Source organism: Mesocricetus auratus, unplaced genomic scaffold (assembly GCF_017639785.1).
Source record: "Mesocricetus auratus isolate SY011 unplaced genomic scaffold, BCM_Maur_2.0 Super-Scaffold_100004, whole genome shotgun sequence".
NCBI classification, from domain to species: Eukaryota; Metazoa; Chordata; class Mammalia; order Rodentia; family Cricetidae; genus Mesocricetus; species Mesocricetus auratus.
In genome coordinates, this window is record NW_024429189.1 from 36,060,869 (window position 1) to 36,079,713 (window position 18,845).

Here is an 18,845-nt window from a genome sequence, read left to right on the forward strand (position 1 = left end):
GAGGGGCAAATTAAGTATGTATAAATGTTAAACCAAGCATAGTGGCACATGCCTTTAGTCCAGAATTTGAGAGGCAGAGACAGGTAGATAGCTCTGGATTTCAGGCTCCTCAGGGCTACAAAAAGAGACCCTGTCTCAAAAAAAAAGTATGTGTAAATATGTGTAAATGCTCAAATCCTGAGCCATTGATTGATAAATTGATGGAAAAACAATATTATTAAAAACAGAATGATATTTATTAACACATATTGAGTATTCTCCAAAGTATGTTTAAGCACAGTACATACCTGTTTTTCAAGAAAGGCATCATTAAAGATGTTTGTGGACAGGTGACAGGTTGGGCCCAGGAACTCTCCATACTATAATCATCGTTATAAGCTTTGATTTTCTTTCCCTTAAAGATTGAAAATGACAGTGAAGAACCCTTAAAACCATCATCAGCTGTGGGTACCTCCTCTTCTTACACTTCAGCCAGCCAGAGGAAGGAAACCTCAAACTTGAGTTATACTAATCACAGTGTCACTTCAACAGCCCTGACACAAGTTAACGGCAATCCTTCAGGAAGGATGGAAGAATTTCCTCCTCCCCCACCTGATGTACTTCAAACATCAATGGATGTGACAGCATTTTCCCAGTCCCCTGAATTCCCCAGCCCTCCTAGAGGACTACCAATACCCAAAGATTTATATTCCAAACAAAGAAATTTGTATGAACTAAACCGTTTATATAGACATATACATCCTGAGTTAAGAAAAAACTTAGAAAAAGATTACATCAGTGAGGTCTCTGAAATTGTTTCTAGCCAGATAAATTCAGGAAACCCCATTTCAGCAGATGTACAACAAACTCGGTATATTTTTGAAAACACAAATGACAGTTCTCAGAAAGATCTGAACTTGGAAAGAGAAAACCTGGAATGGGATGAAATTCTGAAAGGAGAGGTGCAGTCAATGAGATGGATTTTTGAGAATAAACCATTAGATTCCATCAACAATGATTCTGCAGATGAAGGGTACAGTTCTAAGGGTGTTGCTGACCAAGAACTTATTGCTGGGGGTGACGTGAAGTATACTACTTGGATGTTTGAAACTCAGCCAATAGAGGCACTGGGTGGTCTTTCTCCTGGCACTGAAGGAAACACAAAGAAAATTCCTGAGCTAGCTAGAGGAGATGTTTGCACAGCAAGGTGGATGTTTGAAACAAGGTCTTTAGACTCAATGAACAAAATGCACGAAAGTCAAGAAGAAACAGCATATACTGCTATGAATGATATAACTGGGGGAGATGTCAAGACTGTGAGATACATGTTTGAAACTCAACATCTGGATCAACTTGGACAGCTTCACTTGGTAGATGAAGTTAACTTGTTACAACTCAGGTCTGAACTCAAAGAAATTAAAGGAAATGTTAAGAGAAGCATAAAGTGTTTTGAAACTCAACCATTGTATGTCATCAGAGATGGTTCAGGCCAGATGCTAGAAATTAAAACTGTGGAGAGAGAAGACATCGTAAAAGGAGACGTGAGAACAGCACGTTGGATGTTTGAAACACAGCCTTTGGACACAATTAACAAAGATATCACAGAAATTAAAATTGTTCGAGGAATATCCATGGAAGAAAATGTCAAAGGTGGGGTGAGTAGAGCAAAGTGGCTATTTGAAACTCAACCCCTGGAGAAAATCAAAGAAGAGTCCGATGAGGCTGTCCTTACAAAAGAAGCAATCATAGGTACAGATGTTTCTAAGAAGTGTTGGATGTTTGAAACACAGCCACTAGACATTCTAAAAGAAGTTCCTGATGCAGATACTGTATCACCTGAAGAAAGAATAGGAGGTGATGTAAAAACCACCAAACATCTATTTGAAACACTTCCAATAGAAGCTTTAAAAGACAGATCTGATATAGGAAAGCTTCAAAAAATCACAGCCTCTGAAGAAGAAAAAGGAGATGTTAAGCACCAAAAATGGGTTTTTGAAACTCAACCTTTAGAAGACATTAGAGAAGATAAGAAAGAGTATATAAGGACAGTGAGGCTAGAAGCAGTTGACAGAGGTCATGTAAAGAACTATACACATATCTTCGAAGTCAATAATTTAATTAAGGTTGATGCATCACATCAAATTGAGGTGGAAGGAGTCACCAGAGGCATTGTGGAGTTGAATAAATCTCTCTTTGAGACAACCCCACTGTATGCTATTCAAGATCATCTTGGAAAATTCCACCAAGTAAAGACAGTCCAGCAAGAAGAAATCCTAACAGGAGATGTAAGAAGTTGTAGATGGCTTTTTGAAACCAGGCCCATTGATCAATTTGATGAAAGCCTTCATAAATTTCAAATAATTAGAGGAATATCTGCTCAAGAAATACAAGCAGGGAGTGTGAAATCTGCTAGGTGGTTGTTTGAAACTCAACCTCTTGATTCAATTAAATATTGTGGCAATGAGGAAGAAACAGAAATCAAAACTGAACAAACTACAGATATTGTTAAAGGGGATGTCAAAACTTGTAAATGGCTATTTGAGACCCAGCCAATGGAATGTCTTTATGAAAAGGTTTCCTTGATAACAAGCACTGAAGATATCAATAAGGGTGATGTCAGAAGCTGTACAAGGCTTTTTGAAACTCAACCACTTGATGCTATAAAAGATGACTCTGAAGCAACAGTCAAAGTGCAAACTGTAAAGCAGGAAGAGATACAAGGTGGGGATGTTCGGACGGCATGTTTTCTTTTTGAGACAGAAAATCTGGACAACATACAGGGAAATGATGGGAAAGAAAACAAGCCTGTGGAGGTGGATATACAAGCTGGGGATGTCTCTGGCATGAAGTACAAGTTTGAAAATCAGTCCTTAGATTCTATCAGTTGCAGTTCAGAGAATGTTTTGAAAAAGATCACAACCCTAAAAGCTGAAGACATTCAGAAAGGCAATGTGCTAAATTGTCGGTGGCTATTTGAAAACCAACCAATTGATATGATAAAAGAAAATCAAGAAGGTGATGGATTGGTTAAGACAGTTACAGACATCCAAGGTGGAAATGTGAGAAAGGGGTGCTTCATTTTTGAGACATTTTCTTTGGATAAGATTAAAGAAGTATCTGATGGCATCAGCACCAGGGAAACAAATACTGAAGAAGTAATAAAAGGTGATGTTAAAAGCTATAGAATGCTCTTTGAAACACAGCCACTCTATGCAATTCAGGATCAAGAAGGGTTTTATCATGAAGTAACAACCGTTAAAAAAGAAGAAGTAATTCATGGAGATGTACGAGGAACACGGTGGCTCTTTGAAACAAAACCATTGGACACAATAAATGAATCAGAAGATGTGTATGTTATTAAATCTGTCACCCAGGAAAACATTAAGAAGGGGGATGTGAGTTCTGTCAGATACAGATTTGAAACTCAACCCTTGGATCAGATTTCAGAAGAATCATGTTATACTTTGCACACTAATGACTGTATTCAAGGAGGCAATGTGAAGATGAGTAAACAGTTCTTTGAGTCTGAAAACAGTGACAAGAAGAATTATATAAGAACAGTTAGTGTCAACGAAATACAAAAGGGCAATGTTAAGACTTCTACCTGGCTCTTTGAAACTCACAGCATAGATCAGTTGGGAGAAGGGTCTGGATATGAAAATTTCAAGACTGTCACCCAGGAAGAGGTGCAGAAAGGTGACGTAAAGAATGCAGTCTGGCTTTTTGAAAATCAAACATTGGATTCTTTTAAGGAAGTAGATGAAAATGATGCAAAAATTTCCAAAGAGGAAATTCCTCCATCAGATGTCAAAACAACAACATGGCTCTTTGAAACAACACCAATTCATGAATTTAATGAAAGTAAAGTAGAAAAGGTAGAAATTATTGGCAAAAGCATTAAAGAAACCTTGAAAGACCTGTACACTCAAAGAGTTATTGAAGCTCCTGGAATTATCATAGAAGCTGATGAAGTGGGAGATGTTCGAATGGCAAAATATAAGCTCATGAACCAAACAACTCCTGAGATACAGAAAGAAGATGTTATTAGGGCAGATCTCAGAAGCATAATGATGAATTTACTTTCCCAAAGAGACTGTACAAAAAAAGAGATATTTGTCAGTGAAGAGGAGAAGGGAAATGTCAATTTGACTAAAACTCAATTATTAAACAGATCAACTGAATTTCATGCTGAAAAGGAAGAGATAGTGAGAGGGGATGTAAAACAAGCAATAAAACAGCTGTTTTCAGAGGAAAGATGTGTAAAGAAAGGCATCCTAATTCAGGAAGATGAAAAAGGAGATATTAACATGACTATCTACTGTCTTCTACATGAAAATGCTGGTGACGAGACTCAGCATAAAGACATAATAGGAGGTGATGTAAGACATATCATTCATAACCTGTTGTCTTCTACATCAAATGGTAAAATACCTGAAAGGACAAAAATCGATGCCTCAGAGAGGGGAAACGTTCAGTTTTTCACAACATGCATAGAAACTGGAGCTTTGGATTACCTCAAACAACTCCAAACAGGGACAAATGAAATGCTCACACCTAGGAAACAAGAGGGAGAGGAAGAAATAATTGGTGGTGATGTTGAGGGCACAAAACTGTTACTAAAGAAAAGGCAGTCACTGTTTGAACGTACTGTTAATGAAAGTGAAATCATCCCAGGAGATGTGCATAATACAATTAAAGTCCTCATGACAGGGCCTCAGAGTTCATCTTATAAGACACGGAAAGAAGAGTTTATAAAAGGTGACGTGAAATCAACACTGAACTCTCTCAACCAGGCCATGAATCAGAAAACAGTGGCTAAAACAGAAGAAATTATAAAAGGTGACACGCTGGCCACATGGGAGTCACTTAAGGAGTCAGACAACAGACAGAAAGAATCTAAACAATCTGGTGGCATCCCTAGTGATATCGAACAAGCTATTGAGTGCCTTGAAAAGGTTACAAATACAAGGACTGAAATATTGAAAAAAGAGCTGATACTAGATGATCTTGAAACATCATTAAGGTCTTTGAAAGAAGCACAACAGGGTTTCAAAGATGTTGATAAAGCAGGAATAATCAAAGAAGATGCACTACCTGGAATGGAGGGATTCTCAGCCAGACAAAAGATAGGGGTTCAACCAGCAGCTCTCCAGAGAGACAAAAAACATCTTCTTCAACCAATGCCAGGACCATTTGAGCCAGTCACCAGACTGCAATCAGGATCAGGCACTATTGATAAAACTACCCAGAAATACCCCCACAGGTCTTTAATAGAGGAAGGATCTGAGGTTAATCTTCCCAGAGCTCCTAAAGGCACAGTTAAGATTGTCATTGATCGTGAACAAAACAATGATGCTCTTGAGAAAAGTCTTAGGAGGATGTCTAAATCAGAACACAGAGCTATGAAAAATAGCTTAGACATGGATGACAGAACTGGCATGTGGGCTGAGAGCAAAAAAAATCTGTGTGGTGGCAATGATATGAGCAAACAGCTATCTACAATCTTGTCAATGAAGGGAAATCTAAAAACCAAGGAGTCAGAGGATGTGAGAGAATCAAAGGACAATGTCTTTAATTTTACTCAGTCTGTGGATAATACATTTAGAAAGCAGAAGATGCAAACTTGTGAACCAGTAAATGACCATCGGAAGTCTCAGTCCCAGAATTCCTATGGAAAGAGTCAAAATAATATGAAAAACATGAGTATATCATCAATGGTACAAAGTTATGCACCAGATACCACCAAACATGTCATCAACCAGACAGCTGGAAAAATGCATGGGACAACAAGGGCCTTTCAGAATCAAGCCTTGCTAAGTCAAGAAGCAAGATATTCTAATAAAGATATGAAGAAAAATGACATGAGTCTTCAACCTTTGCCTGTAGATAAGGATGTACAAAATGTAACAGGAGTGAGAGTCTCTGGAAAAAGCCACAAAAACATTCAGGCAACTGACAAAAAACAGAAAATTGACGTATATCTAGAAAGCCAGGACTTTCTTATGAAGACAAATACTTCCAAAGATTTGAAAATGGCAATGGAAAGGTCCCTTAATCCAATCAGCCTTCACCCTGAGTGTAATATAAAAGAAAATGAGGACTCCCTTCCACCTCCATCTCCCCCTCCTCCTCTACCTTCCAATGCATCATCTGAAATTGAATTTCCTCTCCCCCCTCCACCACCTTTAATGCTGTTGCCTGAAAAAAATGAGTTGCCTCCCTCTTCATCCACAGAGAAGACAAGGACTGAGTTTGAAAGCTTCCCAAGCCTCCCTCTTCCTCCACCACCAGTACAGGAGAAATCTGAAAGAGAAGGTCTGTCAGCATCCCTACCTCTTCCACCTCCTCCAACAACATCTCGAGCAGCACATCTTCTTTCCTCCTCTGTCCTAGAAAAACACAGTGAAACCTTAACACAGCAGAATTCTCAAAAAGAAGTCTCAGGCTCTCAGCAGATTCACTCTCAGACTAAAATATTAACAGGAAAATCACCACCTCCTATACTTCCCAAACCCAAACTTCCCAAAAGAATTAAAGATCAAATGAACCAGCCATCCACAAATAGCAAATTGGGGAGGTCTCTGTCAGATATGGAATTTAAAACCACCTTATGCAAAGATGAGAAAAGATCAGTGGTGTCAATGAGCAGTGAGCACACAGAAACAAAGCAGGAAGTATTCACAAAAAGTCTTGATGAAAGACAGTTGTCCAAGGACTCAGCAAACTCCCTCTCTCAGACAGTTCTGGAAACCCCAGAACCAACGGAAAGACAGACAGTACCCCTTGTTAAATCCCACTCAGTTCCATCAGGCTCAGAACAACAAAGTCCAAAGCCTTACATGAGAAAATTTAAGACACCTTTAATGATTGCTGAAGAAAAATACAGACAACAAAGGGAAGTGCTTGAGAAACAGAGACAAGAGAAGTCTTGTCACAGCATTGTCAAAACAGAAACCTACCACCAAAACATAATAGAGAAGGAGAAAAAAATAGAGTCAGAAAAAGAGGCTGAAGCAGTCCCCATACCCAGAAAGGATTTGGACTTGACTAGGACACAACCCAACCTGGACTCTAAGAATGGAGCTGTGCTTGCAGGTATGAGAGCTGACAGCCAGGTATCCACAGCTTCTACATTGACAGTTGCTACTGAGAAGCTCCAGCATGTTCTAGCAGCTTCGGAAGATAAGTGTACCATGGGAAAGAAAGGCATACAAAGCTCTAAGGACATGCTACAATGGAAATCAGCTTGTGAAACTAGCCAGAGTCACAAAGAGTGTAAGACACAACAAACACTTGAGCAGCATATGGAGAACTTATCATTTCCCCAAAGCAAATCAACTTTTCCAAGTTTCAAAGTGACAACTATCAAGCTTCCAACTCTAGATCATTCATCGACTGAAACAGATCTCAGTTCTGAAAGTCACAAAAAGCAATCTGAAGTTCATGTTCAAACCACTGCTAAACAAATGAGTCAGGAAATCAAGAAAACCCAAGCAAGCACACAGTGTTATAATAAGCAATCCGTTCTTGAAAAATCTTCTCAATTACCTAAAACAGAGAAAAAGGTGACAATACAAAAGCTTGAAGAATCTTCAGAGAAACATCATAAGAGTAAGCTTAAAGCAGTTCCCAAGAAGCAGAAGGGATTTGGGGAGTTTGACAGAGGGAACGAAGAAAGTAACCAGGACTTACCGATGAGCAGTTCAAAGGAAGACAGATTAATAGTTAGAAGAAAGCAAGAACATCTGCAGGACCAGAGAGTACCAAGGTTGGTCCAACAAAAGGTTATCCATGCATGTCTGGACTCAGAGACTCAGAATTTTCAGCAGACACTAATACAAACTTCTGAAAGTATAGCTGAGCATAAAAAACTGCCCCAGCCACATAATGATCTGCCAGAGAAAAAATGTCTTGAGGACAAGGGCATACAACAGAGACATGTCTTTCGTAAAACTGAAGATTCAAAGCAAGAGATTACACAGAGCAAATCTCCATTTTCCTCTGTGAAAGAATCCCAGCACGATGATGGAAAATGTACCATAAATATATTGGAATTCTTGAGGAAACGTGAAGAACTGCAGCACATTTTGTCTATAGTAAAACAGTTTGAAGCAGAGTCAGACAAAAATGGCCTTGAAACATTTCAAACACTGCTAAATATTGTTCCAGTATGGCTGATAAGTGAAGAAAAGAGAGAATATGGAGTTCATGTTGCCATGGAGAATAATTTAGAAAAAGTCAAAGAAGAAATAACACATATTAAAACTCAAGCTGAGGATATGCTTGTGCACTGTGAACATAAAATTCAAACAGCCATGATGGCCTCCCAAACAGGAAAGCAGAGAGATAAGCCTACCCGCCTTAATGAAATGTCATTGAAAGTGTCTAATGTTAATGCTAGCTCTATTAAATGCACTGAACAGAAAGAAAATAAAATTTTAGAAGAAAAATCATCACAGCACCAAGTAGCAATGATACATAATCCTGCTAAAACACATCAGGAGAATAAGGGAGAAGATAATAAGATTGTCCCTCCCTCTTTGAAAACACGCCCACCATCACCAACTTTCATTACAATCGAGTCCACTGCCCGACGAGCAGAAGTCACCACTAAGAATGAGCATTCTATGTCACCTAAAATGATCAGCTGTACTGAAGCTCCACCCAGAAGACCCACAGAGCAAACATCTGGACTTCACAGAACATGTCCCTCTCCATCCCCACCAAGAACTCGCTCAGAACAACTTGTTAGACTCAAAGACACCACTGCCAGGTTAGCCAGAGGTACCATCTCATGTTCACCAGGGACCCCAGTTCCAATTGTAGAGACCAGATCTGAAGTTGTCATGTCTCCAGCCACACTCCGCAGGCAAATTAAGATAGAATGTCATGCCAGGGACTCTCCACCTACCATCACAATACCTGTAAGTGTAAACCATGACATTAGCAGTTCCTTCCGAGAATCTCTAGAAGCTCAAGAGGCAATGAGGAAAATAGAGCAAAAGGAAACTTATGTTCATAAAGATGAAATGAGTTCAATCAACAACACAATGCCAGAGACTGAAAGCTACGATGCAGTTGAAATCATTCGCAAAGTGGAAGGGCCTCGCTTATCAGAACACACAGAGAGATTTGAAGCCACCAATCAAACAGTTCAAATGGCTGAACGTTTTCTGAATGGTCATGAAAATGAAATAAACAGATGGTTTAGAGAATTTGAGAATGGCCCAGTTTTTGGAGCAAAGACAGATAGAAGAATGTATGCAAATGGTGAAATAAACCACAACGTGAAACAAGAGACTCACACATTTTGTAAGGAAAGATTTGGACTAGCATCTTCTGAAAATGCTAATTTTACAGGTTATTCATACAGACATCCTAGAGAACACCAAGAAAAAGTTCCTGCAAGGCAGCCCTGGGTTCACTCTGAAGCAAGGTCTGTGAGTGAGCATTTCTTAGGAATGGATGCATTTGACAGTCAGATTGTTGGGTCAAAGGTAGCAACCTCAGCATCGTGTAGCTCAGAAGCGAGCAGATCTGGCTTTGACTTCAAGCATGCCCCACCAACTTATGAAGATGTGATTGCTGGCCACATCCTAGATCTTGCGGATTCACCTACAAATCTCAGAAAAGATTTTCAGGAGACATGGCAGGAGAGTGAAAGAGTTTTTAGGAGAATGGGATATGAAGCCTCAGATTCACAAGCTACTGAAATGAGCAGGGACTTCCAGGAGGAATCTGCCTTTAGAAGTGGTAAATGAGATTGAAGAGTGTGAAAAAAGATTAACCCATTTGAAAGCACGTGTGTCAAAGCCAAATGATTTGCAATTAAAACAGTGTGTGGAAATAACTCAGTAACAAATTAGGACTAACAGCTACCCCTGTAGGCTTGTGATTTTTTGCTGCCCTTGCTTTCATTACTTTCTTTTTAACAATAACATTTAATAGGATCGATCTGCAGTATGCATTACTGAAACCTGTTCTTCAAACTCAAGTTAAGCAGGAGTTTGAAGAAATCATCAGACGTAACAACTGTTGTGGTGGTTTTCAAAACAGTGGAACTATTTGCTTGCTATAGAACAAACTCACTATTAAAATTTCATAATACAATTTACTTCATTCAATAGTTTATGGTGGTATCAGATCAAAACCTTTGGCCTGGTATTGACATATTTTAACTGAATACTGAAATAGCTTCTGCAGTGAATTCAATACACATTAGTAATAGCCTCAGACAGTACATATATATATATGTATATGTTTAGTATTTTCATCAATATATTAAAGGTGTAGATGTAACATTACACATATAATATGTTTAGCAATTGCAGTTGAATTGAGGTGGTGGTAATATCCCCTGATACCAACGTTTTCGACATTTTCATGGAGAGTTCAATTGACCTCATTCATAGATGAGGGTAAACAATACATATTATAACTTTATTATGTTTGTAATATGAGAGGTTTAAATCGCAAGAACATAATACATGATATTTTTAACATCTGAGGATAGTGTACTCCATTTTACTTCCCACACTTGTTACAATTAATGAGTTTTCATGATAAAAGGATCAGACATAATTAATTGGCATCATTAGTATAGTCCATTCTTTTAGACAGATTGAAAGAAATAGCAATCTTAAAAATAAAAATCACTGAAATTAATAATTATGCCTCTTATATTTACAACATATGTGTCTAGTTTATCAAGTTAATACGGTTTCTTAATGTGCTTGCTTCTGGCATAATTATGCAAAGCTGTCTAATTAATTTCAAATGCTCAGTTTTTGTTAAGGCAGATCAAAACCACGGAAAACACAAAGAAGCTGGTGTTAAATACAGAAATGTGTCCCTGCCGGAATCACAAAAGCAAAGTAGTCCCCTCAGTCATGGAGAGGCAGAGTGTAAGAACTAAAGTGGTTTTTTTGTATGAAGGACCTTGACATACCTGCTTTCATAGGTGACACATACAAAAGCTTAGTTATTCTCAGGAGAGAGAGTGAAAATCAAAACCAATATTTAATTGGTGTTTCCATGTCCATTGTAAGCCACTGGAGAACCCTGGTTAGTGATGTAGCTTCTGTTGTTTATAAAGACTACCTTTCACATAAGAGCAATGGCAAGTGACCGTAGGTACTGAGTAAGGGAAGCAGCACTAAACAGAAGGAATAGATGTAAGAGTCCAGACAGCTGTAAAGTTCAAGTCGGTTGGGAAAAGAATAGAGGTCCATCCCTGCTCATTTCATGTATGGGAGACTATTATTACAAGAAAGTTGACAGCTGGTGTCATGAAGAAACCCTGATATTATTGAGATAATACTTAATCATACATTATAGAATGCCTTGGCTCATAAAAATATGCATGTACTTTATGCATGTAGTTTAAAAATTAAAATTTCATATAAAATTTTATATGTATGGAAAATCTAGTTGCTTCAAATAATACATTTTATTAAGGTTCCCAATGATTGAGTTTACTATATATATTCAATGTATTAATGTGAACTTAATACATATTTATGTGTTTGTTATATAATAATCTAGTTTCTATATGGTATAATGGTAGAGGCATTAAATGTTTGCACCAGATCCTCAAATTTCATGTTAGTGTACACTGTCCAGAGAAAGGGACTTATAAAGAAAATTATTAGGGATTTGTCACTTTATCAGTGTGTCCAGTTAATTCATTATTTATTTTTTGTGCTATTGCAATTGTGATGGAAAATAGAAACACATAAGCCTTTATCAATTTTTATTTTTAGAAACTGCTGGTCCAAGAAAAGGAAATCTGCATAATTTGTCAAAAGATAGTTTACCCAATGGAGTGCCTCATAGCAGACAAGCAGAGTTTTCATAAATCGTGTTTCAGATGCCATCATTGCAGCGGTAAACTGAGGTAAAATGTCATGTTGAGTGTGTGTGCCACATAGATTGAAGAACCTTGGAGCACATATATACTATATAATCTTTGGAGAGATGTAGAATTCTCCAGATCTCACAGCTGCCCTCAGTGGCTACAGTTACATGGGGGTGCAGGGCATGCAGGGAGACACAGCATTGCTCAGGTGGACTATCGACACTTCCCTTTGGAGTTGGGGAAATTGTGCTGGTAAGAAAGCATCCCCAGTCACTGTGCAAGTCAGGATTTTTAAGTGAGTCTGGTGTCTGAAAGTATTAGCTCTAGATTAGAAAAGCTGGTAAGCTCTTTCTGTAAAGGTCAGATAGTGAATGTTGTTATTTGGCAGGCTATTCTGTTCCCATCAGGACTCGTGTTTCATTGGAATCCAAGAATGGCTGGTTGGAGAAGACGGGTAGGTGTGGCTGTAAATGAATAGGCTTGGATATGTTCCAGGGAAGCTTTGTATCACATAGCAGGTGATGGAATAGAGATTGTCTGTTTGAGCTATAGCACATAAGTTAAGAAATAGAATTTGGAGTAATGTTAGTGACAGGTCAAGGAAACGCTGTTTATTCCTGAAGCAAAGGAAGCATGCTAATCAACACAGTGTCATGATTTTTCCTTTTCCACACCTCTCAAAATAGATGCACTTAAGTGAATGTGACATTTGGTAAGGATATAGTTCGAAATGCTGGAATGGAATTTATTTTGCTGAATCTAATGTGCACCTCTCAGACTATCACATTCCTGATTTTAATTGGCAGTGTCAAATATTTCTCATTGCAACATTATTTTCTACTTTCCCTTGGTTTCCATGGCAATATAACATAATGATCCCCCTCTATTTTGGGGGTACTTCTTCTCAGGCACTTTCAAGGGTGACTCTGACCATCAATGTGATGCAGGTGTTTCGGGAGCCTGAGATTTGGATATAGCCTTCTCATTGTTTCTTTTTCCTTCTGGTGGAGCCCACACCATCCTGTAACTTCCATATGGGGATGACTCTGAAATGTGCACTGCTGGGCTAGATTGCACCTTCTGTAAGCACAATGACATCAGTAGGACCCCTATTCTTCTCCCTGTTGCCATCCATTCTCTGGATGGAGTTTCTATCCCTCTGTAGCAGTAAGTGACTCTCCTTCCGGCAAGTATTGTTTCTCACTTGAGCTAATTTTATTGCCAATAATACGGTCTTCCATGTCCATATCTCTTAGCAACACCACTACCAAAACACCATCCTAAGAATATATTCTATAATGTAGTAAAATGATCTCTCTGAAACACAAATTTTAAACGACTTCTCTGTTTAAAAGACAAAATAGCTTCCCATGTCCATGAAAAAATATCTAACATTAAACATGAATTAACTTTCAGGTCAAATCTGGTCCTTATTCCTCCTCAATTCTTCAAGCATCCCTGATCCTTCCCGGTTACAGGTTACTCTAGGAATTCTTCTAGTTCCAATAAATAATATTTTTCTCTCATACTTCTAGCTGGGTCCAGATTTCATCCATACTCCTTCTAGGAATTTTTAATATCCATCTTCCAGATCTGTATCAGTCTAATGCTCATTCATTCATTTTTTTTCTTCTTCGGACAAATCAGGTATCCTTACCAATTATTCTTTAAAGCATCCCCTGCACTTTCCCAAGGTCAACATGGGAAAGTTATCATCAGCATTAACTGTGGTAACTTTGGTTTCCCAGGGTCTAGTAAAGACTTGCATATAATGAAGAGTCAAAATTACACATCCAAAGACTGATACTTTTAAGGAATGAATCAAAAATACACAGAAAGTCAAACAAGCCAAATGCATGGTACAATAAATCATTACAGCATAAACAGAACTTTGTTTGACATATTGGAAGACCCTTTTATGTATTTTATTTTAAGCACAACTTCCACTCATTCCCATGACTAAAAATATCCACTTCAATAATAATGTATTTTCATTTCATTGTCACCACCCTTATATATTTTTATAGTGTTCTATCTTATTTTTATATTTTGTTGTGTCTTCTGTATTCATTTTTAATCTTTAAGCTTCCCCTACATTCCCTTCCTGCCTCACCACTTATTTCTTAAGGGCACAGGACATATGGCCTAAAGGATGTTGCAGTCTTTAGTTGCTGATTGCACACTCACTAAGTAGTTCAGCCTTCTCTTTGTCCTAGATACTTCAAAGCTTTCAGATGGGACTAGATTTCGCATTAGATCTACAGGTGTGTACTATTCCTGGCCACACAGCCAATTTTTAGGGGAAAGAGTATGGTCTTCATAAACTTACAAATCAGAGTGGGTAGGAGTGGCTTATTGGGTTCAGTAAAACATATTGACAGGTGCTCACCTTTCCTCTGGGAAGAGGAATCTCTTCTCTTTCAATTGTAGGCTGAGTAGTTTTTCCATGACCTAAGTAAACTTTAGAGACTTCCTCATTAGCTGATAGATGCGGGCTGTCTTTACTTCCCTGTGCTAGTCCTGATTCCATCATTTCTCTAAGACTTCTTTAATGATATGTGCTACTTCAAGACAACACTCTTGATGCCCATTTTATTCTTTCATTTTTTTTGTGTTTCTAAGCTATTTTGGTGTGAACCACTAATAAACAATTACCTATATTGTACACTATAAATTCAGTGATATCTCCAATCAAATTTAAAACTTATATTTGTAGCTCCTTCCCACCTATGTCTATATGTCCTTTCTTCCATCCCTCAAATATAAAGCAGATAGAAACAGGTTTGGTGGTACAGACATGTGTTCAAAGCTACTTTGATACTGAGACATTAAAATGACCTCAAGATTACTTTGAGCATCCAAATGACACCCTTGAAAAGCAGTATTTCTGTTGCTGAGTGTGTTTTTGTATTGTCTCCTTCCCATCCCTTCTTCTAGTGGGTGCAGAAAGAGCCTCTTCCTGGCCAGGTGGTTAGGGGACCAGAGCTGCCTTTAGGTTGGTGCAAGCACGTCCAATACTCTGGTAGTTCTCCTCTTCCTGGTCCTAGTCCAGTGGAGAAGTAGACTAGGATGCTGGGGTGCTTAGGCTCCTGCCTGGAGGGGAGGCTCAGTGGCAGTCCCCAGGCACTGGGCCACTCTTCACATTTTTAAAGTTACTGTATCATCTGTGCCAGATCCTTTAGACACTGTTCCCTCTCTGCCTCCTTAACCTTTCATTTCATCCTCCAAGTATGGTGACATTAGTGTCTAATGCTGAGCCTAGCACTGTCCCTTCTTTAGATATTCTGATTATTCGAACATATATTCTATGACACTCATTATTTGTGGAGGCAGTATTCCCTGAATTCTGATATGTTTGTAATATTTACCCTGTCTTCCTTGTGCACACCATCACGAATGGAACACAAAGAGTTCTTTATCTCTGTAATTTTTTATTAAAAGTTTGGTGGTTTTAGCAGAACAGTTCTTGGCACTAGTTATTCTGCATCTGGAAGGTAGTGTCAGAAGTCATTGCCTTGGCAAGGTTTGGTACCATCAGTTTAATAGCATGGGCTGTAACTGAGAACATCTATTAAACCCCTAGTGATATGCAGGATGGAACTCTAAATACTGAAAGGCACATATCACCGTAGTATTGGTGATAATTCACCTAACAGGAATTCCAGTTAACAGGACCATTCCTTTTGGTACTGAGTGGGTTATTGAATTTCTGACTCATTATTAAAATAATTCTGCAATTCTCTATGAATTTATAGTAAGTATACAGAGCACTAAATATTATTTCTTTCTTTTGTCAGTTTGGGAAATTATGCATCACTTCATGGACAAATATACTGCAAGCCTCACTTTAAACAACTTTTTAAGTCTAAAGGAAATTATGATGAAGGTTTTGGACACAAACAGCATAAAGATCGATGGAATTGCAAAAATCAAAGTAGCTTAGTTGATTTAACTTCCAATGAAGAACCCAATGTGTGTGAAAACCCTGCAACAGATACACTCTTGTTTGGGGATCTTACTAAACACACAGATGTTTATAACAGCAAGTGGCAAAACAATGATTTAAGAAAATGGAGGGAGAGGGGGAAATTAAAAATTGTTTGGCCTCCTTGCCAAGAGATGCTGAAGAAGAACTTTCCCCCTGATGAAGACCTCAAAGTGAGTAAACCCAAATGGCCGCCTCAAGTGACAATTCCTGTTCCCTTGGAGTTTAAAAGGGAGTCGCTACCAGAACACGTAAAAACTTTGGAAAATCAAGGACAAGAGCAAGACAGCTTTCCTGTCTTACAACTGGGTCAAGACTTGTGTCAGAAAGGGGACATCAATGGAGTCACAGACATGAAAGTGTACGAAACAAGAAAGGATGAGAAAGAAGGAAAGAGAAATGTGCAAGATAAGCTGAAAGAAGCTGAGGGCATAGTGACTAAGAGGAAAAGTGGGGTGGAGATTACTGACAGTATTGCGTATGTGCAGAATGATGAAAAGGAAAAGATAGGGCATGCTAATGAACCTGGTGGCACAGACACTTTACAAGTTACAAGCACTGATGATGAGGTAGGGCCAGAGAACCACAGAGAGAACTTCAATAACAATAACAATAACAATTCAGTAGCTGTCCGCTCTCTGAACAGTGGCAGGCAGGGGACATCTATTTTAGAATGTCCTCATCTATTACAACCAGCCAGTGAAGCAAACTCTTACCCAAGTGAAGTCCAAATCAATAAGCTGAAACGTGCATCCAGGATTTCAGAGTCGCTTGGTGTATTTGAGTCTGAAAACTTGTCCTCCAATAATATCCTAGCCATGGCTCTGGAGAAAAAGGCTGACAGAGTGACTGCAGGCAGTCCTGTGCAGTTCGCTCTGGAGCCAGGCTTCCAGCAGGGCTTATCAGTTAAAGGGGAAAGCTGTGCAGCCTTTCCTGATGCAAACCTCTTACACATTAAAGAAAACCATGACAATAGCAAAAATGTACACCTTTTCATTTCTAACGTTCTGAAAATCTCCTCCTTTCCCAAGAAACACCACATCCTTGGGTGTGATTTAATAGATTCTGTTGATCATCTTAAAAATATGTCATGCTTGTATCTAAAAGAACTTGGAAAAGACATGAAATGCTGGCATGGTGAAACAACAGGAGCAGCTTGGAGTGATGGGAAAACAACGGGTTTTCATGCTCCAAGCCAAGGGAGTGTGACTAAGCCTGTGTTTCCCAGAGTGCAGTGCCAGGCTGAACATCTGACTGTTGAAGAGCAGATTAAACGGGACAGGTGCTACAGTGACAGTGACTGAGATGTCTCTGGTCACTTACAGTTCACACTCAAGCACTGGAGATGTTCTCAGATAAGACCTTGGAATCATTGCTCATCTTTTGATGATTATAATGATAATGTCTCACAATCTCCTCTTTCACAGCACATTATTTCTTGTATTGCCCACCATAGCTGTTTTTCACAATTCATTTGAATTTAGTTTTGATCTGACAGAATGCTGAGATGAAACAAGGTGGCCATGTTTTCCTCTCAAAAGGCACCTATGTGACTTTTTTTCTGTACCGTACAGTGAGTGAGAGCCTGTACTGCTGGTATTTATCGCTATTCTTATACCTTCTCTGTAATTTCTGATGAAATAAAATTGAATCACCTGAGATAAAAACTGCTATAAATCTGTGTTTTATTTCTATTCTATATATTTCCATACTGATTATTATGTTTTCCAACATTTGAGAAATAGATAGGACGAGGGGTGTGGTCACTCATGCAGTTAATTCCAGTACTCACGAAGCAGAGGCAAGTATAACTCTGTAGATAAAGAGCTTAACATGAAAACATGAGGCCTGGAATTCAGATTTTCCAGCCCCTAAAGATTGTCAGGAGCTACACACATAAATTCTCATTATGAAGACTGTCTAAACATAAAGTGATCAAGGATAGCCCCAGTAGACATGCCAACATGGGCATCAGAAGCTAATGAGACTTCTACTGTACAGACAACAGCCTTCCTCATGGAAGAGCACACCAATTGGTTATACAATACCAATTATTCAACCCTGGAAACTGTCATGTTGTACAAACTATGTTCACATTGTTGTATTTAAGAACACACACACACACACACACACACACACACACACACAAGGTGATATCTTGCTTTCACAAATAAAGCCCGTCCAAAGGTCAGAGAGAAGGAACAAGTAACCATCACATCTTAACTTCTTTGTGTCTCAGCAGACAAGAGAGTGAGTTCCTGTTTCTCTCTGCTTGTATTCTGTTTCCGCACAGCTATCTCACTTTGGGTCTGTCTGTGCAGACCACCAGACCTCTATGGCTAGCTAGAGGCAAGCAACATTCTCAGATCTTCAGACAGGCTTTATTTGTACAAGCAAGATATCACCATACACACACACACACACACACACACACACACACACACACACACAATTTTGGAGGGACAAGTACCTAACCACTGTCTTCCTCCCTTCCCAACTCAAAACGTAGTGTTAAAAAATATAAATCAAGCATATTAACAGTGAATATTTTTTCTATTTGTTTATAATTTAAAAACATAATTATTGAGGTTGTTTTAATAATTACCTAAAATATGATAGAATATGCCTAGAAAGATTCAGCAAAATTCTTGAATTTTCCTCCAAAATAATGTCGATTGTATACTCAGAAATCAAATCAACTGAAATTTTTAAGAAAATCACTTAAAGAAAGTCTACACATTTGTATTTTCTTGCTTACTCCAAGGAATATGTTAGTACAAAGATGTATAACTACAGCTTGTCATGCTTTAAAAATCATATTTGATGAGTTTTTTTTCCATTACACAAACACTCTTTTGAAAATTTGGCTTCTGAATTATCTGCTGATTTTGTCTTTCCTCAAATACATCTGATGATCCTGAGGAAAAATAGCATGAATATAAATGAGTGGCTTCACATACATTTGGAATGTGCATGTATGAAACAGACTTTAGCCCTTATTCTTCTATATAAACACGTATTTCT

At 38.5% G+C, this 18,845-nt stretch overlaps 1 protein-coding gene across 2 annotated transcripts in view; it reads left to right on the forward strand.

The window, feature by feature from the left end:
- The window catches only part of Xirp2 (xin actin binding repeat containing 2), an 85,705-nt gene extending 68,217 nt beyond the window's left edge, over nucleotides 1-17,488 (forward strand). The window contains exons 7-9 of one of the 2 annotated variants that reach the window (XM_013119849.3): nucleotides 402-9,732; nucleotides 11,742-11,875; nucleotides 15,634-15,771. In XM_013119849.3, the coding sequence (XP_012975303.1) occupies nucleotides 402-9,732; nucleotides 11,742-11,836 (9,426 nt within the window). In that variant the 3' untranslated portion in view covers nucleotides 11,837-11,875; nucleotides 15,634-15,771. Of the gene's footprint in view, nucleotides 1-401; nucleotides 9,733-11,741; nucleotides 11,876-15,633 lie in introns of both variants that reach the window. The other variant, XM_040745494.1, reaches the window with a different exon arrangement.
- Nucleotides 17,489-18,845: the final 1,357 nt, after the last annotated feature.